Raw genomic sequence first — 24,020 nt, forward strand, 5'->3', positions numbered from 1 at the left:
TTATGAACAGCCCTGAAGATGATGTTAGCTTTATAGTCACTATATTCATAGCCTGGCGGAGAGAATCTCGGGATCCAACTGAGCTGTCAAATCACGACCAACAACAGAAAAGAGCACATCAGTTTTTGCGAACAAAACTTCCGGAACCTGTTTTCTCGTGACTTAAGGCACGCCTACGCAAATTAAAGGGCGAACACGAAATTATTGCGACACATTCAACAGGGCATAACTTTTTTACCATTGGGTAAAAATCAACCAAATTTTGCACACTTTCTCATTGATGTGTATTGTGTACATGCTGTCAAACTCGAAGTCGTGTTTTTCGATTCAACGAAAATGGAGGTGAACCAACGCGAGTTGAGAGAACAAATTCTTTCCAAACACCTGGAATTTCCTTACCTGTCACCTGTCACATGAACATTCACCATTCAACCGTCTCCAGAGTGTTGAAGCGGTTCCAGGAGCGGTTGACGTTGGACCACGGCAAAGGAGCTGGAAGAAAACCGGGATCGGAGAACAAAAAGACGGAGGGAAAGGTGAAGCGGATGATTAAAGCAAATCCCAACGTCTCAAGCCATGATTTGGCTAAAAAGATCGGCATGTCGCAGAGCTACGTCCAGAATGCAAAAAAGAGAACTGGACTACATACATACAAGGTACAGAACTTCCCAAACCGCGATGAGCGGCAACAATCGACGGCTAAAACTCGGGCACGGAAGCTCTACGAGAAGATGCTGACAAAATATGGCTGCTGTGTGATGGACGACGAAACGTATATAAAAGCCGATTTTAAGCAAATTCCGGGGTTGGAGTTTTTCACCGACAAGAGCAAGTTCGATGTGGACGACAAATTTAAGAAGAAGAAAATGTCGAAGTTCGCCTCCAAATATCTCATTTGGCAGGCCATCTGCTCTTGCGGACTGAGGAGTGAGCCTTTCGTGACAAAGGGCACAGTAAATGGCGAGATCTACAAATCTGAGTGCCTCGAGAAGCGCCTTTTGCCGTTCTTGCAGCAGCACGACGAAGCTCCGCTATTTTGGCCAGATTTGGCATCATGCCACTATTCTAAAAGTATCCTGGAGTGGTATGAGGCCAATTCTGTCCATTTTGTTCCAAAGGACATGAATCCGCCAAACTGTCCGGAGCTGCGCCCGGTGGAGCAGTACTGGGCAATAATGAAGCGGAAACTTCGGAAGAGCAAGAAGACAGTCAAAGACGAGAAGGACATGTTAAGAAAATGGAAAAAAAAAACTGAGAAACTGGTACCGGATGACACTGTAAAGACTTTGATGGAGGGCATCATGACTAAAAAATGATTTATGAAATTATGGAATAATAAGATATTCTGATGATATTTTGTATGTGTAAGTAATAAGAAAAGATTGTAAAGTTTGTGTTTGACACATCAAACCTGCAAATTTAGCTTTGATAGAGTCACAATGAGCATTTTTCTGATCGCCTCTTCGCGAAGAGTGAAGAGCGAAGAGTGGGTGAGATAAATTACAAAATCGCTTATTGCGACTCTGATGTAGCAAAATTGGCAGGTATTATGTGTCAAACACAAACTTTATAATCTTTTCTTGTTGTTTACACAATCAAAGTATTTTCATAATATCTTATTATTCCATGCTTTCTTAAAACATTTTGTTAGTCAAAATGAATGGAAGGCACGCTGGAGGGCATCAAGCGAAAATGCGTTCAATTTTACACTCAAAGCTCCATCGATTAACTTTTCTTTTGATTTTTGAAGTAAATATATGTATAAAACTACCCTAAAATTTTGGTTTGATTCTAAACATTATAAGAAAATTGGCATGACATTTTCGGTGTCGCAATAATTTCGTGTTCGCCCTTTAACACCATCTTTGGGGAAAATTTCCCCTATACGGTGATACAGGTAGTTTGCATTCGCATTGTTTATTAAACTTGATAGTACAATTCAAATTGTTGGTCTACAATATATTGAATTGGTTCCGCTTTTTGAAAGATCGAAATTCTATCCGCCAGACAATAAATATAGCGACTATAGATAGCTAGCGCCTGAATCAACACATTGATTGGGAAATTCATTTATCTCCAATTCAAGCAAGCAATTCCTATTCAATTGAGCAGTGCAGAAACTGAGACCAATAAAAATAAAAATATTCATTAGAGCCTCGTATATCTATGGATAATATCAAAAACGAGATTGTACTGTGAAGCAAAGGATCTAACCTTTCACCTGCCCGGTGGATCAATATGGGTTTTTAATATTTTAATTAATTTTATATTTTTGCCGCTTTTGAAAGCGAAAATTTTAACTTTTGGACTATGATCGGAAAATTCCGGAAGAAAACTCCGGTGAATGTTTGAATAAGCTTCTGGAGAAAGCTGAAAACAACATCCAGAGAAAGAAGTAATAAGCGCTCCTGGAGGAAATTTGCGGAAAGTTCTGAGAGAAGTCGGAAAAACATCCGCGGAACTTCCAAGACATAAATTGAGGAACTTCTGTCGAAGATTTAAATAAACTTTCCGGAAAAATCACATTTAAAGGAAGGCAGAAAAGTTTCGGAATTCAAATCGGAAGTAAATTCCCGGAGTAGCCATTTCTAGGGGAAGCCAGAAGAAGCTCAGAAAAACTGTCAAACAAAAAAAAACAACTGGCAAAATTCCAGAACTTTACGGAAGAAGTTTCTGGGAGAAGTTTAATTGAACTTCCTGGAGAAAACGGAAGAGGCGCTGGCAGAAACTTGCTAAGGTACATTGGAAAAAATCTGGAGAAAGTCGGAAGCCAGAGCGCTTACGGAACAGTCAAAAGAAACAAACACATAATTCCGGAATAAAGAGCTCTAATGGATGTTCTAATGATCCAGAAAATTTTCCAAATTGTCATCAAATGTTTTGCAGTAGATGTACAAATGATTCTCTTTGTGATGAGTAAAACCAAATCATCATTTTCACCAGGTCCGAGTGTTATTCCATCTGCTGTCCTAAAAAAAATGCTCCGATATCTTAGCTGCTCCGTTGTCCTTGCTCTTCAACCTGTCACTTCGTCAACAGAAATTTCCCGCACTAAAGGGTGTCCACGATGAAATTGCCACACTATGAAATTGCTCTAACTTTTTAACCGTTGGGTAGAATTTAATGAAAATTTGGGTGGATTTAGTTCATAGTGCATTATTTACATCCTGCAAGTTTTAAAGTCCTGTGATCAAAACTCGCGGAAATGGAGTCGAAAGAACAGCTCGTGCGTGATAAATTCTTGCGCATTCATCACGAGAACAAGAATATCTCGCATCGTTCCATCGCTAAAACGTTGGGAATCGCGAATTCCACGGTGTCGCGAGTGATTAAGCGGTTCGAGGAACGGTTGACCACCGATCGGAAGCCCAGAAGTGAAGGAAAAAGTATTCCGTACAACACCAAAAATCACAACCGCGTAGTTGGGGCCTTCAACCGAAATCCGAACGCCTCCGTTAGGGATGTGGCTAAGAAGCTGCACCTAAGCCGAAGTTTTGTCCAGAAGGCCAAAACTAAGGCTGGGCTTCGAACGTTCAAGGTACAAAAGGCCCCTAATCGCGACAAGAAGCAGAACAAGTCCGCCAAAACCCGTGCCAGGAAGTTGTACCTCAACATGCTGACGAAAGTTGAATGCTGCATCATGGACGACGAAACATATGTGAAGGCCGACTTCAAACAGATCCCCGGCAACCTGTTTTTCACGGCCAAGGATAAGTTCAGCGTTCCGGAGCATGTCCGCACTCAGAAGATGTCCAAATTTGCGAAGAAATTCCTGGTTTGGCAAGCCATCTGCACGTGTGGGAAGCGGAGTGCACCTTTCGTGACCCAGGACACGATGAACGGACAGGTGTACATAAAAGAGTGCCTCCAGAAGCGGCAGCTTCCTCTCCTGAAGGCCCACAACGTCCCAACAATCTTCTGGCCGGATTTGGCCTCATGCCACTACTCTAAGGACGTGCTGAAGTGGTATGCGGACAGTTGCGGTTGAGGTCAATTTCGTGCCGAAAATGTTCAACCCTCCCAACACTCCGGAGCTCCGCCCCATCGAGAAGTACTGGGCGATTATGAAGCAGCACCTTCTTAAACGACCTAAGGTAGTGAAGACAGTTGAGGAACTGAAGAAAGTATGGGTTTACATGCAAAAAACGGTTGATTCACAGGTTGTGCAGAATCTTATGGCCGGGGTTAAGGCCAAGGTGCGGGCATTTGCGTATGGACTGTAAATAAAATACGAGTAAAATGGTAAAATGAAGTTAAATAGTTATTTCTCAATCCCTGAAAATTTGATGGCAATCGGATGAAAACTCGAATTTTGCGAATCAATTTTGTGTGTGGCAATTTCATCGTGGACACCCTTTATGGAAACGCTCTACTATGTTCCCTGTTTTCAAGAAAGGAGACAAACGCAATGTGCAAAGCTACAGTGGGATTACCTCGCTTGGGGTTGAATCTAAGTTGTTGAGTCGCTGATAAATGAGAGATTGTTTGCTTCCTGCAAACATTACATAAGTACATGTCAACATGGTTTCTTTCCTGGCCGCTCCGTGGAAACTAATCTCGTCAGCTTTACGTCGTTATGTATGGAAAATGTATGATCTTAAAGCTGCATTTGATAGAGTTGTGCACGACGTTTTGCTAGCAAAGCTTGAAAAAATTGGATGTTCTGTTTCCTTCTGCAGCTGGCTTAGATCGTACCTCGTGCAACGTGAAGTTACTGTGTGCATCGGAAACTACTCATCGTACTGTTTCTCTAATAGAGCAGGAGTTCCACAGGGTAGCACTTTGGGACCACTGTTCTTCTCTTTTTTTGTGAACGATGTAACGCTTATTCTTGTTTTTTGCCGATGACTTGAAGATTTATCTAGTCGTTCGAGGCTATGTCGACTGTTTAGAACTACAAAACCTTCTTGAAATCTTTAATCATTGGTGTGAACGTAATGTTATGGTCCTGTGCGTTTAAAAGTGCTGCGTAATTAGTTTCCGACGAACTAGGACTGCCGTTTTGTTTGATTATAACGTTGCTGGGACTGAACTTCAACGTTTCGATCACGTTAAAGACCTCGGTGTCATGTTGGATAAAAAGCTCACATGCACTCGCCACTTCTCAACCACGATCGACAAAGTTAATCGTCACCTTGGATTCATGTTTAAGATATCTAAGGAATTTCGTGATCCTATGTGTTTTAAAGCTCTTTGCTGTTCATTGGTACGCTCACTACTGGAATTCACGTGTGTTGTCTGGAATCCCTACCAAGCAGTATGGAGTGGACGATTCGAAGCTGTTCAACGCAAATTCGTCAGATACGCACTGCGCTATCTTCCGCTATCGTTTACTGGGTTTGGATACTCTTGCTAAGCGACGAAACATATCGCAGGTCGTCTTCGTTGCAAAAGTTTTGCTCGCAGAATATGATGTTCCTGAGTTACTGGCCAAAATTAATATGTATGCTCTTGCCCGACCACTCCATCCGAGAACCTTGCTTCATGAAGTAGTACATGCAACCAACTATGCTGCAAACAGTTCCTTTGTCGCTATGATTCATCAATTCAACGAATCCTCTGACCTATTTGACTTTGGCATCTCTTGGTATCTTAAATTTTCATGAGCCCCTCGGAATATAGCTAAGGTTTGTAACCCGCCAGCCCGTCAAACTTTCCGTTCGTTAGATGGGTGGCTAACAATTACGTGTGCACAAGACCGACAATTCGTCCGAACCAAAAATCTCGTTAAGGGATGTTCTCATCACAGGCCCAGCCTGAAAGTCCAAACGAACCAATCCGAAAAGATTGGAGAGTTGCCGGCACAATAAATGTCAGATTCAGGGCTGACTTCCCCAGTAAATTGACTCTACGAAACTACAGGAAACGAACACGAAACGACATGAAAATCCTTCATAAGTTCATCAATGGTACGCTACCCAAAAAACCATGGCTTTAGGGGGTTAACTGTATTTATTACGGAACATGACAATTGTCACCGTACTAGCAAAGCTCAACTACAAAGTTAAGAGAAAAGCTCCCATCCTATTTATTCGGTACGGATTGTATTTCACCTGCTCCCTACATGTCTGTTTGCCTAGGTCTTTGTTCTTTCCTTTCCCTCTATCATATCATCTATCCTACTCCCTAGCGTGTGCACTATTCATTCTACTGCCATACGTGTGTTCGGTGCGAGTTTCCTCCGTACGATTCCTGCTCTCCTGGTGTTTCTCGGCTTCACGTTTAACCCATTCGATGAAACAATTTAACCCATTCTATGAGACGGTTATGTTTCGCGAAGCTTTCGTTTGTCTCATGCGCATGGACGTTCACAATGAAAAATATACATGCATGTACTCACTCGAAAACCTAGGAATTACATCGGTGCTATGGGTGAGGAGACGGCGGTGGTACCGAAGCTGCGTATTGCACTACTTCGGCCCAGAAACTATCGCGGATGCGATCGACTGATGCTGGAAATGTCTCACTCACCGGAAACGCGGGCTTACGCTTGAACGCGGCACATGCGTTCGATCGTCCGAACACTGGAACACGTGCAACGTATGCTGTTCTGTTGTTCGATGACTACAGATGGGACGAGTATTGGCCTGCCTGTCCGGGGCGCGCAAATTGGCGATAGCGACCCTCTTCCGGCCACGTGTGCCCCGGGAATCCTCCGAAACCGATAGGTGGGGTCAAAAGCGGTCTCTGACAATAGGGTGGTGTGACGGCAAATGGCCTCCGCTGCCACGAACCTGTTGGATTATACCCGCACGCACACGCTAATAAGTTGACCTGGTCTAACGGTCGATAAACGCTCACTTTACCTTGTACTTTCTTCGAGACACACACTTTGCCGCCTACTAACTAGCTTGCTAGGGTTTTACACTAAGCTAACACTACTGGGAAAGAATTGAAAATAACAATCTAATAAAGAAAGTTCATGACGCAAACTACCTTTTTAATCACACCACGACACGAGACAAAACACCGACCACTCTTGCCTCTTCCACAGATCGATTCGAAGTGGACGATCAAAGCTGAGGAATTCCTCAGATAGCCGCTAGATTGTGACCTTTGCCCGGGAAGTCACGAACTTGGACGACACCCAATTTCACGACCACCAAACTCTCGCAATTGTGCACCCGATTATTAGTGCCTTGCAGCATCTCTTCCAATGGACTATTTAGAGTCCAGTCATCTCTCTCCCCGAAATTCGGTAGGAGTGCGCAAAGCCGAACGGAAAAAGGTCATTGCATTTTCAATGGAAATCTGGCAGGTCGATGTCCACCTTACGACGCTGTAACTTCGTAGCGTCGGAAAGCTCGACAGGCTTTATAATATTTGAATTTGCGCTTCAATCTGAACGTAGGGAACTCATTACTTTTTTTTGTATGACAAGTGTAACTCTACGTAAGTGGATGTTCGTTCCTTGGCGGTGAACAAATTTATGGATTTATTTGAAAAACGAAAGTTAATGCAATATAATTAAATGTGGAAAATTGTATAAATAGGAATTCTGTGCAAATAAATAATTAATTAAATAAATGCAAAAGCGTACTTTTTACAGGTTTTCGGAAATTGGCTGAGTTTCTCGGAACTCTTTTAAAATTTCTGCATTTTCCTTGAAATAAGTTGATCTGTCCTGATGTTCGCCGAGCTTCCTAAAGTTCTCTCAATTCTCCTGAAACTAATGGAACTGTCCTGAAAACCATTAAATTTTCCAGAAGTTCTTTGGACTTGTGAAGTAGCCAAAATATTTATGATGTTTCCTTAAGTTCACTGGAGTTCGCTGGACTTTCGTAAAATTTCCAGTTTTTAGAATTTTAACAGAAGTTATTGAAACATTCTTTAATTATCTGATGTTTCAGAACTGCTTAAAAGTTCTCACAGCTAGTGTGGACCCGCAATCAAAATATGGAAGCATCCCTGAAGTTCCGGGAAAGTTGAAAAAACCAGCGGGAGAAGATGTAAGAAACATTCGAGTGAAGGCTTAAGAAGCTTCCAAGGGAAGTCGAAATAAGTTTCCGAGAGGAATCGAAAAATAATTTACGATGTAAGGTGGAAGACAATTTCAGGGGAAAATTGAAAGAAAATTCCAAGAAGTTTAATAATGTTTAAAAAGTATTTCCCGATTCCCCCGGAATTACCAGAAAGAGCCATCGACTGTTTATCGATTCATGGGTAGCCTGAAACGGTGAGGACATTGAAACATTCATCGAAAGAGTATCCATAAGACATTTTAAAAGATGTTTTTTTTTTTAGAATTTGAAAGGCTCAAACAATTTAAGATATTCATAAAGATACAAATCTCTCACAAAAATTGACTCCGAAATTCGAGTGCGGGAAAGCAATAATCATTTTGAATATTTAAAAAAATGTATAGATCGGTATAAAACCTCATAAAACGGTATTCTGAGGAACCTTATCTGTATCTAGGTATCTAGTTCGGAAATCGGTATAAATACAGATAAATCGGTATATCTGGCAACGCTGCTTCTAAGTGAACAAAGTATACGATAGATGAGGAGATGAAAGTATAGAATTGGTAGTTTCAAAATAGTACGTCAGTGTGATAATTGTATAGAGAAAGTAGAAACGAACAAAGGACAATTTTGAGGAAGGTACGAATCAGGTCGGCATTCCCTTTACCAAACTCATCGGTTGATGAAGGATGGTGAAGGGTGTTTCCCCTCGCCACCAGTGGAAACAGGAATGATCGCCAATGTGCGGAAGCGGTTCTATCGATTGTTACACACTCAAGTCGCCATCTGACGTAAGCATCTAGTCGATAAGTTTTGAATTTGCAGCTATTGTTTTGCTGACCGCCCTTCATCAACGGATGAGTTTGGTAAAGCAAATGCTCAACCCGATTAGTACCTACCTAAAAATTGTCCTTTGCTCGCTTTCTACTTTCTATGTACAATTTTCACACTGCCTTACTATAACGGAACTATCAACGCTATACTTTCGTCTCCTTATCTATCGTATAAAATGTCCACTTTAAGTCTGATATAAATCGTTAACTTCAAGCATGAAGTAAAAAAAAGCATGTTTAGTTAAAGTATTTTGTTTGGTAAACAAAATTTCATATTACATGGATATGCTTTTCAGATAGTTACATGATCAGAACACTATGAAGATAAACTGTATTACTCCAGTTACAGTGAACCAATTATTCCACGAAAATTTAGACATTTCGCACTCGCTAGTCGTAACTACTCCAATTCTAAATCACACACACACAAAAATCACCCCACACTTACCTCAACTCGCACGGTCAGATTGTATTCCTTTATCGTTTCGAAATCGAGCGGATGGTTCACCTTGATGTCGGCGTACGTGTCACCATTTTCCGGCCGCTGCTGCAGATAGAACGTGTGCAGTTTATTGGTTTGTGCCGTCGATCCCGGCATCAACCGATAGAACACCGTGGGATTGCCTTCGATTCCGGAGCTGTTTTCCAATTTCCAAAAGCCCGGATTTGGCGCACGGGTGTGATATATGGGAGATTTTCGCGTTCGGGATATCAGAGAAGAGAAAAAAGAATATATTAGCATTATGAAGCACGAGTAGGATTACGATCGGATTGATAGCGGCTTGCTGGGGAATCTACAATCAGTCTATGTTCGAGTCGACCAAATATAGATTTTCCAACCCGCAAACCGGAAAGAAGCACCGATTTTTATTTTATTTTCCGAAGCATAGGTCATCCCCCTTCCGAACAAAAATAAATCTACGAACTTTGGACATGAAATGAAGCCGAAAACAAAAAAAGTTTTGAAAGAACCAAACCGAACGATTATCGCACTAAACTCAATTTTTTTTTTAGAAAGGACAAAGTTCAATGCTATAGTGCGGGTATCCCCATAGAAAGAAAAAAAAAATCGTGAAATTTATATCATTATTCGGCGAACTGCGTCAGGCAGCGAAAAAAAAAGTCCAAGTTCCGAATGGGGATGACCGCCAGTTGGGGGGAGTGCAAATGAGAGATAAAAACCAAACTCGAAAAAAACAAGAAATCATCTCCAACAGACCGGAAACAAGTTCTCCTCTATCTCAAATAAAGTGACTTTGTTCGTTTGGCGGGACTTGTCCTGAAGAGAGGAAAAAATGCTGTCTTCCGGTTTTTTCCCACTGCTTTTCGACTCATCAAAAAAAGTTTTCGAGTCAGGATCGCGCTCGGAAGTGGACGCGTAGACAAGCCCGGCAGTTGGAGTCGAGTTTGGTTTTCACTCCGTTTTTTTTCTTAGAATAAATATTTTGTCGGGTTTCACGTGGTTAAAATGTTAGTATAAAAATAACTAAATTCAACAAAAGCTAAACAAACGGGAAATGGCTACCAAAAGGCCGGGAAGGAAGTTAGGAAAACAAACGGGGAGACAATATTTGGTTGGCTCGCCGGCGGACGCACCTACAGCAACGTAAGGGATTAAGACGGACCGGTGTTTATGGGAGAACCTCTTGCCTCCTGCCGATAGATACGGTTCCTTCGCTATGATACAATCAGCATATAAATAAGTGACCCTTATAAATAATAAACGCGGGCGTAACGGAGCGAAAGGGTTTCACAGAACAACATGGGTGTGTGGTGATCCGCAAAACTTGTTATGGTCCCCACCGCCGAGAGAAGAGCGTGTGCTGCCACCCACCGAACGAGGGGTTCCTATTGGCGGGTGACTCTTACACATTGTCGCAATGCATGGGTGAAAAGTGGACAGCTGTCGCTTAGTGGTAACGGTTAGTGTTTTTGTATTGTTGTTTTCGTTGCAAGAGATGAAAGTTTGTTTGCAGGGAAAAAAATAGCAACACATTAACAGTGTTGCTTGGAATATTTTTTTCTGAGTATTTCTATTGAATTTAACATAGAGCTTTTCCGCCCTAAATAGTAAATTTGTTGGTCATGACTCTCTTCGATTTGAATGATATTTTGCACATATGTTGGTAGTTGCCCAAGATGACATTTTCCATTATTAAAATGTTAATTTTTTCGGGCAAATTGTTTTAGTTGTTTTATCTCAATTGATTGATGAGCATTTCACTAGAGTAATTGTCTATGACTAGACTGAAGAAGTTTGCAATTAATAAACAAAATACCGTGAAACGGGGTATCTTTGATTATGCGGGTAACTTTGACAGTGTAATTTAAGGATTGAATTAACTCGCTGCGCTTTTTCCAAATTAGAAACGTTGGTTCCATATTGTAGCTCAAATACCCATTGATATCGTATATAGTTTTTATATAGTATGTGTTTCATATTTTACAAACATATTAAAAAAACAATTTTCGTGTTTTTCGCCTGTTTGAAAAAACACTCAAACCATCACTTATGAAATGTATTTCTGATATAGCCATCACAAATTTAATGTTGTCTTCTTATTGCTTATGAAGAACTAAATTGTTTGAGTTTCACTCATTTTTTTTTTCTACATTCATCGAGCATTATCAAAGTAACCCCAAATAAAAAAAAAACTGAAGTTCAGTCACAAAACTAAAATGCATTTGCACTGCATTAATTTCCGTTAAACATATTACTAACGAATTGATTCTTAGATCCTCAGTACTTGTTTTAAAATATGAAAGTTGAAAAACATTCAATGCTGTAAAACTTATTTAGAATATACTTTAAAAAAAACTATCAATGTTACCCCGTTTTACGGTACGTATATGTTAAAGTTTTTTTTTAAGATAGTAAAGTGAATACTGAATTAGTGAAAGTGAATAGAGAATTAATGAAAGTGAAAGTGGTACAATAGTAGAAAAATTAAAAGGAACACAATTTAATAAGGTATACTTTTTATCAAATTTTTAAACACTTTAAGATTTTATATTTTTATATAAAATATTACCATAAATTTATCCTGCGCATTATTTTTAATGAATTAGTTTAAACGTTTTTAAACTTTTTCCCTAAGTTCATCCGTTTTCAAGCGATTGAGAATTTAAAACAAAATATTATTATATATAACCCATAGACCTTTTTCGAATGTTAGTCACGTTGTCCAGCTATATCATGTTTATATCTTGATTGCATAATATATATTAAAATATAATCATCCTCAACATGGAGACTGTCAGAATCGCCCGTTCTGTTTTAGACTCAATCGACTCAATACAAATTTCAATCTTCAAATGCTACTCTGATCAGCTGCGCACGAAAATGAGAATCAGTCCTCTTTTTCCGTGCGGATCTATTTGCTTTTTGCTGTGAAGGAAGTGTTGTTGCTACCTAAAGCTACAACTAATTTAAGCAGCACTTTTCAGTGCTCAATATAACCTGCAAATTTTCTACCTTGCTCGACTCTTATTCCTCTTCGATCCTTGTTTGGACCCTACCCGAGGAAATCCTGCTTGGATATCGATTTGGACAGTGTTCACTCGGCTGTCGACAGAAACAGACCACTCTCAATGTGTGTCACGTCATCGTCTGTTTACTCGGCAGCAACCATTGTGTGGTCTTCCTCATTGTTCTTCATCAGCAGTTCTTTCAGTCGATGCGTCGTCGAGTTTGGAAAGCAACCGTTGTGAGTGCTGACCACGTTTTGCGTCCATTGCTGCAATGGAAGCGCTCTGAGCCCCGTTGGCGAATTTGTCATACAATGAAACCACTGGAAGCGGCCCCCGTTCTGGTGGAGGAGGCTTATTGGATAGCGGAAGATAAAATGTTTATTGTGTTGTACCTTTTGACTATAGTTATAAGATGTATTGTATAGTGAACAAGAATCCTCGGCTCTGTTAAGTTAATTCGGTTGAGCCATATCAAATAAATTCTTCTTCGATCCTTCAGATTCTTATAGTAATCCACTTGGAAGTCGATTTAAAGAAACGTTTTACTGCCACCATGAAGCCTAAACGGTTTAATGCCAAGAAGGTAAAGGTCCCTCCTAAAGTGATAATCATTTCTGATTTCCATGCTTTTCGCAAGGAACTTTTGAACTTCGTCAAATTCACGTTTTCACTTCAAATTGGCCGTCGAGGTGAATGCCGTGTATTGGTTGAAACTATGGACGGATTCTAACGTCTTCTCAAGTATCTTACTGAGAAGCAGCATCATTTTTTTTTTACTTACGACACCAAAACTGAACGTGTATTCAAGGTTGTCATGAAAGGTCTGCCCAGTGGTGAATCCCTGGATAAGATCAAAGATAAATTCACAGCGTTTCTTGGAGTTGAACCAATGCAAGTAATCAAAATGAAAATGAAATCCCTTCCTGGCTATTCACGCAACGGGATTACTCATGATTTTTAATTAGATCTCTTCAAGTCTAGTGAACTCAATTATCTTAAGGCCTTAGAAAAAGCTAGCCTTATGCTCCATGTCTGAGTGAAGTGAGAACACTCACTAAATCTCACCCAGTGCCGTAAGTGTCAGGCATGGGGTCACGGAACAAAACATTGCTACATGCCAGCTAAATGCATGAATTGTGGTGATTCCTCTCACGCAAAGAACGACTGTCTTGTGAATGAAGCTCCTAAAAAATTTAAATGTTCAAATTATAGTGAAAACCACAAATCTAATTTTTTTGGGAATGTAAGACTCGCAAAGGGATCCTACAATATCGTTCTAAGCGACAGATAGAACGCTCCACGTTCCCGACCAGGTACAAATGCCCCTGCTGTTAACAACAGTCAGCACTACATTCGTACCCGTAGGTACAAACAGCTCACAAGCTTCAAATTCTTCATCTATACTTGCTGCTAAAAATGTTGCAAGTAAATGCTGCTATTGCAGCTGGTATAAATTAAAATCTAAATACTAGCCATCATAATTCTAACGGAAATGTTAATGATTTTAACAAAGGTAGCATTACTGCTCCTAAATTGGATTTTTGCAGAAATCATTGATCGACATGAATACTGATGTACTAAAAACATTCTCCATGTTTGATACTATTCAAACTGGAGTAAAATTTGCGAACAGTAATGGATTTTAAATCATTAAATATTTTGAATTGGATCGTCAGTTCAATTAAAAGTGATGAAGACGAGCTATTCAACTTTTTTAGAGATCATAACGTGCAAATTTGGCCAACTAAAGTTTATAACTGCTTATTTTCCATTCCAAAGTATTTTATCAAGTGTGACCTTCAAAAACTTACCCGACATTAGTCAAAATTATTCATTATTGGGGATTTTAATGCAAAACACCACTCATGGAATAATGCTCAAGGCAATTCTAATGGTAATATTCTGTTTGGTGATTGTTCTGCAGGTTATTACACTATTCAATATCCAAACAGCCCAACATGCTTTTCTTCTGCAAGAAATCCCTCAACTATTGATTTGGTCTTATCTGATTCATGTCAACTTTGTAGCCAATTGGTTACCCATGCTGACTTCGGTTCTGATCACCTTCCAGTAACTTTTGAAATATCCCAAGAAATAATGTCTGATCCCAACAGCTCTATTTTCAATTACCATAGAGCTGATTGGGAGCAATATCGAACATTTATGGAATATAACTTCGATCCAAACATTCCTTTGCAAACCAAAGATGAAATTAATTATGCTCTTGAATCTCTGACTACTTCTATAGTTGAAGCGAGAGCTGCCTCAGTACCAAAATGCGAGGTTAAATTCGATTCAATTATAAAAGACGATGATCTTCAGCTCTTGATCTGTCTTAAAAATGTCCGTAGGAGACAGTTTCAAAGAACACGCGATCCTGCCATGAAAGTTATCTGACGGAATTTGCAAAAACAAATTAAAAAGCGATTCTCTGCCCTGAGGAACAAAACTTTTGAAAATAATGTTTCGAAATTAGACCCGAGTTCCAAACACTTTTGGAAACTCACAAAAATTTTGAAAAAACCTCAATAGCCTATTCCAGTGCTTAAAAAAGGTGGTAAAAGTTTGATCACAAATTTGGAAAAAGCTCAGAAACTTGCTAAGCAATTCGAGAGTTCCCATAATTTCAGTTTGGGTCTTCGTTTCAAAATATGAAAGCTCCAGGTGATGATGAAATTTTCTATATCCACATCGAAAAACTCCCAGAGAGTACCTTGTCTTTCTTGGAAAAAATATTTAACAGATGATTCCATTTGGCATACTTTCCTGATCAATGGAAAAATTCAAAAGTTGATCCAATTTTGAAGCCAGATAAAAATCTAGCTGAAGCTTATACCTAGCGCCCAATAAGTTTGCTTTCTTCAATAAGTCAACCTTTTGAAATGATAATTTTAAATAGAATGATGCTTCACATCAATGCGAACTCAATTTTTGCACATGAGCAGTTTGGATTTCGCCATGGGCATTCAACTACTCATCAAATACATCTGAAGGCTGCTCAACTCGAATTGCTCTTCTAGACATAGAAAAAGTATTCGACAGTGTTTGGCATCAAGGTTTGATTGCTCAATTGAAAAAGATAAATTTTCCACTCTATATTATGAAATTTGTTCAAAATTATTTAGCTGGCAGAACTCTGCAGGTAAATTCTCAAAATTCCTAATCTGAACGACTACCTGTAAGAGAAGGAGTTTCTCAGGGTAGTCTTTTTGGGCCTATATGGTATAACATTTTCACTTCGGACCTTCCTGATTTGCCTCAAGGTTGCCACAAATCTTTGTTCGCTGATGACACAGGCATTTCCGCTTAAGGAAGAAGTCTTCGTGTTATTTGCAGCAGTCTGCAGAAAAGTTTCGACATTTTCTCTTCTTATTTACAAAAATGGAAATTTTTTCCCAACGCTTCCAAAAGTCAACTTATAATATTTCCACATAAGCCTAGAGCTTCCTTTTGGAAACCTAGTAGTAGTCACATAGTCACTATGTACGGAGTTCGAATTTCCTGGTCAAACCAAGTGAAATATCTTGGATTAATACTTGACCAAAAATTAACTTTTAAAGATCACATTGAGGGCATTGAGGCCAAATGTAACAAATATATAAAATGTGTGTATCCTCTTATAAACAGGAAATCCAAGCTTTGCCTGACGAATAAACTTCTAATATATAAACAAGCTTTTAGGCCGGCCATGCTTTACGCTGTGCCAATATGGTCTAGTTGTTGCACTACCAGGAAAAAGCACTTCAAAGGATTCAGAACATAGTTCTGAAGATGATTTTGAAGTTGCCTCCCTGGTACAGTACTGCCGAAGTACATAGAATTTCGAATGTTGAGACTTTAGAACAAATGTTCAACAAAGTAATTAATAATTTCAGGCAAAAATCGTTGCAACCCTCAATTGCAACGATTAATTCCCTTTATACTTAGATAAGATTTAGTTTTAGTTTGTAGTTTTAAGATTTCAATTGTTATACTGACATGCATGTTTAGAAAACCTGTTTTAAAAACTGGCAATTCAGGCAGGAACAATGTAAAAACACTTAGATATATATCATAACAATTAAGGCTGGTATGTTACTGTAGAAACTGGAGCACCTAGGTTAAAATGAAATGTAATTTATTCTGAATTTGGAACAAATTAAGAGTTGAAAAAAAGCTAGAATTAGAGGGTTTCGAAATGCCTTTGAATTTATCTTCGGAATAAACTAAAAATTATTCCCACAATTCCTGACTCAACTGACTTGGAGTTCTAGTTAAAATTTGCTTAGTTCCCTTGGACCGCGATTCTCAATCTTTTTCAGATTGCGACATACTTTGCGAAATTGCATAGCCCCACGACCCACCTATATTGAGTTCAAATTCATTAAGGCCAAACCACTGCGACCAGTAATTTGGTCTTATTGTAGTATATCCCGTGTCCTTAGATTAGTGCATGTCGTATGACTCAATCAAAATCAGAAATGATGAAGCATTCGGTTTTGATACAATTGTCATTCTTGCCTTCATCGCAAGGAATCGATTCTAAATGAAAGGTCCCGCTATGTATACCCTTCGAAGAATGCGAGCACCCTCCAAAGGCGCGCCCCTTTGTCAGTTGAAATTGAATTCCTTGCCAACAAAGTTAAGGAATTACACCGATAATGACCATGCATCAGAACCCTAGGCTTAACCACTTCAAACTAGAGAACAACGAATAGAAGATTAGGAATCACATATATGAAGGCTAACTAACTCATGTTTTTCTTGTTTCAAGATCATCCTCGGTGTACTAAGCCAAGTCTTGTCGCTATCAACAAGGTAGAAAAAAGTAACAAGGGCTATGATGTGTTCCTTTGATTACTGAAAAATCCTGTTCCCCTAGTTTGAAGTAGTCAGGACTAGGAATCGGTGGTAGATCTTACATCCCGTAACGTACCACGAAAAGGTAATCTACCCACGTTACGGGGCCACAGTTATTAATTGAGAGCTTCCTATGCTAACCAATGTTGCAAAAATTGCCAATGTGAAAGTTTTTCGAGGTCGTTCTGTTAATCGAATCCACCGCCTCCGGTTTGGTAATACCATGCCTTAACGTGTTTAGAGGAGTTCTTTTTTTTAAGACGATTATTATGTGCATTTGAATCATGCGATTGCAAGTGATTGATGATACATTCGGTACAGTGGCCGTCAAAAATATTACAAATTATAAAAGTACAAGGACCTAAATAGATTTCTGAAATCTTGACTGCTGAATGATGAAATATTTAAAATTTATCGGCATAGTTTTGATCTTCAAAGGCTGACTGTGCAGCAATTTTCGTCAAACACCATTCATTTGAAAAACTAATGTTTCTTGAACTAAATACTCTGGATATTTCTTTTCTCATTTGTAGTCAACATAAAGAAAGCTTCTAAATTAATTAAAATCTGATCACTACGTTATACTCAATCTGCTCAAACTTCATACAGTCAATTAATACCAAAACTATTCCGACAAATCAATAAATACTTGGTCGACCATCAACCATCGATATCAAAACTAAATTTTCCCGATACCATTCGACAGACAGCGGATTCAATGCCCGGTCTAGTAGTGCAGCAAAGCACTTCTGGAACCAGACAATTAAGTAAAAGCATCTCGTTTAGAGTTAGGGCACATATGACCAGAAAACTAAAACAAACCGTATCGCCCTCATACACATGTGGCAAGCAACAAATTCACTTTTTGTAAAGTGAACCACCAACGGATCCGGAAATGCAGCCCCCGTTTTTGCTCTTTGAAATTCGAGAGTGGTATTTTTCTGTAGACTGTAATTGAGATACATAGAAGTGGTTGGCAAAAAATGCTATCCGTATCTTAGTTAGAATGCATTTTTGCTGCACGGACGGCAGACAGCTTTATGTATGGCAGCAAGAAGCATTTCCGTGATACATTTCCGGTTATTATGCCCGACTCATCTGTGACCGTTCGTCATCAAAAGTTACGCGTCGTTCTGGAGATCACAGGGTCAATGCGGAAAACCAGAAGGGCACTGCGAGCTAATGGATCAACCTGGCTGCGAATACGATAGGTATTGGATGTAGATTTCGCGTTTGAATCACAATCGATCGATGTTCTTGACATCCAACCGTTGAATTTGCATCTTTTCCATACCATTTCCGTTAAAACTCAGAACAGAGGCTTCTCTACTGTGGAAACCCTTTTTATCCTGCTGCCAGGATTATTTCCAACCGTCCCGGAGTGCTTCTCCTTAGACAACAGCACCGTAGTTAGCCGGGAGCGGGCAGCGGTAACCATTATCCTATTCAGCCGTTTCACGTCGTACGCGATTACGACCAAAGTCAGACACGATTTGGGATTACTCGAGGACCTAACAAGCGCACCGCTAATGGAAATCTTCATCATCCTTTTGCACCCTGCGGGTTTTTTTTTTCATTGCAACACAACAACACCTTCTCCGAGATTACGTCGTCGCCTAACAAAATCTGCCAATTTGCAGCTTCGGATGGGAAGCGGGGCGAAAACACCGCCAATCCACTGGCGGTGTCGAAAAAAAAAAGTTTTACCATAAATAACAAATTTCCGGACTTTTTGCCATATTTATTTTCCTTCGAAGGACAAGCAATTGAAACAGGAGGGGGGGGGGTCATTCTCCCTTGGCCAGGGACATTTTTCCAAGACGATGAATTTTAAGTTTTCTTGCTGGTGGTTTCACTCACGGAAAAAGTCGTCGATGTAAATCTGCTCCTTCTTGGAGAAAGAGGAACTGACGAGGATGGACTGAATGTTCGGAAAATGGAGGCTGTTAATCCCTTTGGGATAATGACGATGGTGCTTTTAGTTTGCTTCTGAAAGCAGAATCTCCTAGAAAGGATTTAAAAAGAGGACAGCGTTTTTTTTCCGGAAGAACATCTTTCAAACTCTTGCTACGTCAAAAACGAACTTGTCTGCCGAAACTAAAAACTCTTTTCATAGCAATTATCGTCCTAGTTGGAACCTTACGCCTGACCTAATCTAAGTGAAAGCTGAGCTCTTTCAACCGTCTGCGTTTGTATATTTTGCGGTAAGAACTTTGATTCTGTATGACAACGGAAGAGAAGAAACAATCAGTCGCGAAATGCACCTCGGAGAAGTGGGAATCTAATTCATCGTATTCAGATAGCCTAGTCAGTAATGGGTCGGTATTACCAAGCCAGAGGCGGCGGATTCGATGCCCCCGGTCGAAGAAATCTTTCGAGTTGGACATTTTCTTGTTCATGCATTGGTTGTTGGCATAGAAAGCCCTAAATAACTGTGGAAGTTCATCTAGAACACTAAATTGAGAGCCAGCAATAAACAAAATCGAAAAAAATGGTCGGTTATTTCCGGTGAAGGTATGGATTTAATCGGTGTAATCGATTATCTTCACTAAGGTGGCTGGGTTCGATTCCCGGTCCGGTCTAGGAATTTTTCGGGTTGGAAAATTTCTCGACTTCTCTGGGCATAGAAGTATGATTGGACTAGCCAAACAATTATACCAATGCAAAAATGGTACAGGCATCGAAAGCTCTCAATTAATATCTGTGGAAGTGCATCTAGAACACTAAGTTGAGAGCACGCAATAAGCTAATATGCGATATGCAATAAGCTTGAAATGCGAAGAAGAAGAAGAAGAAGAAGAAGAAGAAGAAGAAGAAGAAGAAGAAGATGTTTAAGATCTGGTACGAAGATTTGTATGGACGATTGTCTACGCGGAGGGAGAAGGGGGGCCTACAACCTCCCAAAAACGGTATATATGTTGTTTATGATCTGCCCCTTACATCTTTATAGTAAGCCTTTCCAAAGATTTAGATTATTTAAATGTTTACAAGAAGTGCAGTGCAATCATTTCATCACTCCGTAACGTGGGTAGATCACCTTTTCGTGGTACGTTACGGGATGTAAGATCTACAACCGATTCTTAGTCCTGACTACTTCAAACTAGGGAAACAGGATTTTTCAGTAATCAAAGGAACACATCTTAGTCCTTGTTACTTTTTATGCCTTGTCGATAGTTACAAAACTCGGCTTTGTCCACCGAGGCTGATCTTGAAACAAGGAAAAAATGAGTTAGTTAGTCTTTATCTATGTGATCCCTAATCTTCTATTCGTTGTTCCCTAGTTTGATGCATGGTCATTATCGATGTCATTCCTTAATGTTGTTGCTAAGGAATCCAATTTTGACTGACAAAGGGGCGCGCCTTTGGAGGGTGTTTCAACACTCCGAAGGGTATAAATAGCGGGACCTTTCAAAAAGAGTCGGATCCTTACGAAAAATGCAAGAATGACCACTGCAAAAAAATCGAATACTTCATCATTTCTCAACAGTGATGGACAATAGATCAAATAACTGGTCGCAGTGGTGTTAGGTCCCGAACAGAGGAAAAAAAAGTATTTCATCGGTTTGCACGCATTGTGCAATCGCTACAAGTCGCACGGGCGATAATTTAATTGAATAAGTGTTTTGCATACGATTTGGTGGTGCAACGAATTTCGGTTTTATGAAGAGTTGAATATCTTAAGAAAAATAATTGATCAACCTGAAATCTTGAAAAATATCCAGAGGGCTTTGAATCTCCGACCTGCTATATATCCTTTAAATACTCTCTAATTAAATTTCAAGGATGTCCGAAGACGTCATATGAATTTTTGAACAGTTGCAGATCTTCAGAACATTACTTGATTAACTTGATAAGTCTAGAATATTATCCAGAGGACTTTATTGATATCTCATCTAAAATCCGTGGATATCAACAAAGTTATCAAACATTTCACATTCACATTTCAAGTTCCCTGAATAAGTGGAATGTTCAAAGAACTCATGGAATTTTCCGTCAACTTCTACGAAGTTTCCAGTACTTCAAAGATTTTTCCGTACTTTAAAACTTTTATTTTTTCCATAGCTACAACTGGATTTCTGCCCAGCTTGCTGGCCTTGTAGGAATTTCAAATAATTCATATAGTGTTCCGTAATCATCTACAAAGTTCCCTTAACTTCTAAAAAAATCAGAGCTTCTACAAAGTTTTCAGAATCAAGTGGGAGCAGGAGTACCTGGCCCAGGGATAGACATATCGGTTCCTATGGGCAGATGGCCAACTGTGTTCCAAGCTGAAATCCATGTTTGCATAGAAACTATAAGAGTTCAAATATATGCATAATGTTCGACAGTCAAGCTGCTCTAAATGCTTCAAAATCGGCGACATGTACAACAAAACTTGTCTGGGAGTGTGTCAATCACTTCAAAAATTGTCTTGTCATAATCAAGTCAACTTATATTGGGTTCCTGGTCATTGCAGGATTGACGGAAATGAAAGAGCTGACAACACTGAAGGCTTTTTGAAATGATCCTAAGCAAATCCTTGAAAAATTTTCAAAGATATCAAGGGATGAGTTCCTAAGAAACTATTTAGTAAATTCAAACGTGGGAACATTTTCAAGATTCTGTCCATAAAAATTGATGCAGGGTTAACAAAATTTCTTCAGACTCTGAGTCTTCGATTGAGAATAAATTTAACGATCCTGGTCATAGAAAACTGTGTAAGATTATGGAGCTAAAAATTAAAAAAAAATGTTTGTGAGAAAAATACACTGTTCAAAATCCCAGAAATGGAGAAATTTTCTAAAACTTGTGACATCAAAATATTTAAGGGGCACTATGCAATATCATCACTTGTTCTGCCTTTATCTTTAAGCTACACTCATTTTTATTATTAAAAGAGTTTATAATCCATTAGTGTTTTTATCATCTCTTTTTATTTACTGCTTGTACTGTCTCCTCATTGAACTATTTGAGTGCCTTTGGACATAAAATGAGCCTTATCAAAAATATTCAAAATGTCAAACATTGGGACATTGCTAATTTTTTTTAGTTCTCAGACTTATTTGCTGGTAACGATTCAGAGTTAGCAAAATTGTTGGTATTGGTCAAAACAGGTAGGATACATATACCAGTTATGGCGATACGTTCCTATTATGGGAATCTTATCCCACCCAAGAACTCAAACATGTCCAAGTAATAATCCATCGCAGTTCAGTCAAAAATTTCCGAGAAAGTAATATGGAAAACGTCTGAGCATGGATTACATTCACATCCACGTCAGTCAAAAACTCCGGAAATGGGACGCCAGTTCCAGCTTTCACTGAACCGGAGCCGGAAAAGCTTCGGGGTAGACACTCGCAGAGCAAATTTCCTATGAATTAAAAAACCCCTCCAACCGCAAATGTTTGTCAGTCGTACCTTCTCCCCAACCAAACTCGGTTCCGTTTGGTGGCCGACAGTTTGTACCTACAGCAGACTTTATGATTACGACCTTATCATCCCCTCGTTTTGATGAGGGTAAGACGAACCAACGTCTTTCAATCTGGACCATTTGCAGATCGTCAAAAAATAAACGGCAAAAATCACTCACATATGAGAGCCGCGCGCACAGTCAAGTGCTTTAAATGATTTGCTCTCAACACACACACACACACACACAGCACTGCTCCCCACTTGGTAATATAATACCATCCCATAATCGACCGGTTGACGACAGCGACGTACGTATAGCAAAGCAGCCCTAAATGGTCGGAATTATGAAATGATATAAAGCTTTTCCGCTTCCACTGGCCCGTCGTCGACTCGAAGCCTGAGACAACTGAGACCACCACCACGGAGGGGGGGGGGGGGTATTTTTTACGAGTCGTGTACGGTTATACGACCTGCGAATGACGGGTTTCTGACCTTAAATCGCACCGTGGCATGCAGGCAGGCAAGGAGGGCCGGCGGGATGCGGGAGATTTGCACGCCCGTAGGTGACGAACCCATGAGCGTGAAAATTCTTCGTTTTCATTTCCTTTGCTCGGATTCCTAATGCTGGGAAAATTATAGCCACATATCTCATTCTTAACGTTCGTTTTGCGGCAGCCAGTAGTGTCATAAACACTACTGATGGAAGGGTGCCTGTCTGTGTGGTGTTATTATCATCTTGATGTTTTCCAGTTCTCCACGGAATTCGAGAAGAATGAAAATGAAAAGGACGAATGCTGTCAGCCGGAAATGGCGTTGATTGCGGTTTCGGAATGAATTTGAGCGTTGAAAATGAGCTTATTGCGTGAACAGGGTGAGAATTTGACTGGTGCCTCAAGTAATTGATCACATGGCGAGCCGCATCAAACGAACTCCAGTCAGTATTGCATTATTTTTCCGAATCATACTTACTACCTATAACAAAAATTTAGAAATGGCATTAAATTTGATTACTGATTCATGCCATTACATTCTATATAGCACAAATAAGTTGGGTTTGAATATTTGTAATAAAAAGATTTCCATGAAGCTGCAATTGAATCTTCGGACATCACAAGGCAAACTTAGAATAAGTTTACCTAAGCAACGAAAACAGTTACCATGCAGCAACAAATATTTCTTCATCAACAATGATGTAATGGAACGTCCCATCAAACTGGTGATTGGTTTTTAGGAAGACGTTGCAGATTATGGATGCCAAAGAGGGCACTTTTTCTCCATAGTCCTGACCTTCCTAGAAGCAATTTTCCCAAAAACAAAAACAAAATCTTTCTTGTAAAAAGGGAATCCTTGCCATGTCCATTATCATCATCTACTGAATACCCAACAAATATGTCGGTGTATGTTTTTATTTCATGTGCACTGTGTGGAACCGATGTGGGTTTTTGTAGAACTCTGTAATTTTTCATCCAAAACTGCATGTTGCTCCTCGTAAGAGCTACCATTTGACTTTGTTTGTGCTCTG

The 24,020-nt window shown here is 39.6% G+C and overlaps 1 protein-coding gene across 7 annotated transcripts in view; it reads right to left on the reverse strand.

The window, feature by feature from the left end:
• CadN (Cadherin-N) overlaps positions 1 to 24,020 on the reverse strand; it is a 478,164-nt gene that overhangs the window by 432,562 nt on the left and 21,582 nt on the right. For all 7 annotated transcript variants that reach the window (XM_065224397.1, XM_065224398.1, XM_065224396.1 and 4 more), the window contains one exon: positions 9,246 to 9,435. In XM_065224397.1, the coding sequence (XP_065080469.1) occupies positions 9,246 to 9,435 (190 nt within the window). The remainder of the gene's footprint in view (positions 1 to 9,245; positions 9,436 to 24,020) is intronic.

Source organism: Ochlerotatus camptorhynchus, unplaced genomic scaffold (assembly GCF_037179485.1).
Source record: "Ochlerotatus camptorhynchus isolate MF236.1 unplaced genomic scaffold, CSIRO-AGI_Acam_v1.1 ptg000211l, whole genome shotgun sequence".
Classification (NCBI taxonomy): Eukaryota; Metazoa; Arthropoda; class Insecta; order Diptera; family Culicidae; genus Ochlerotatus; species Ochlerotatus camptorhynchus.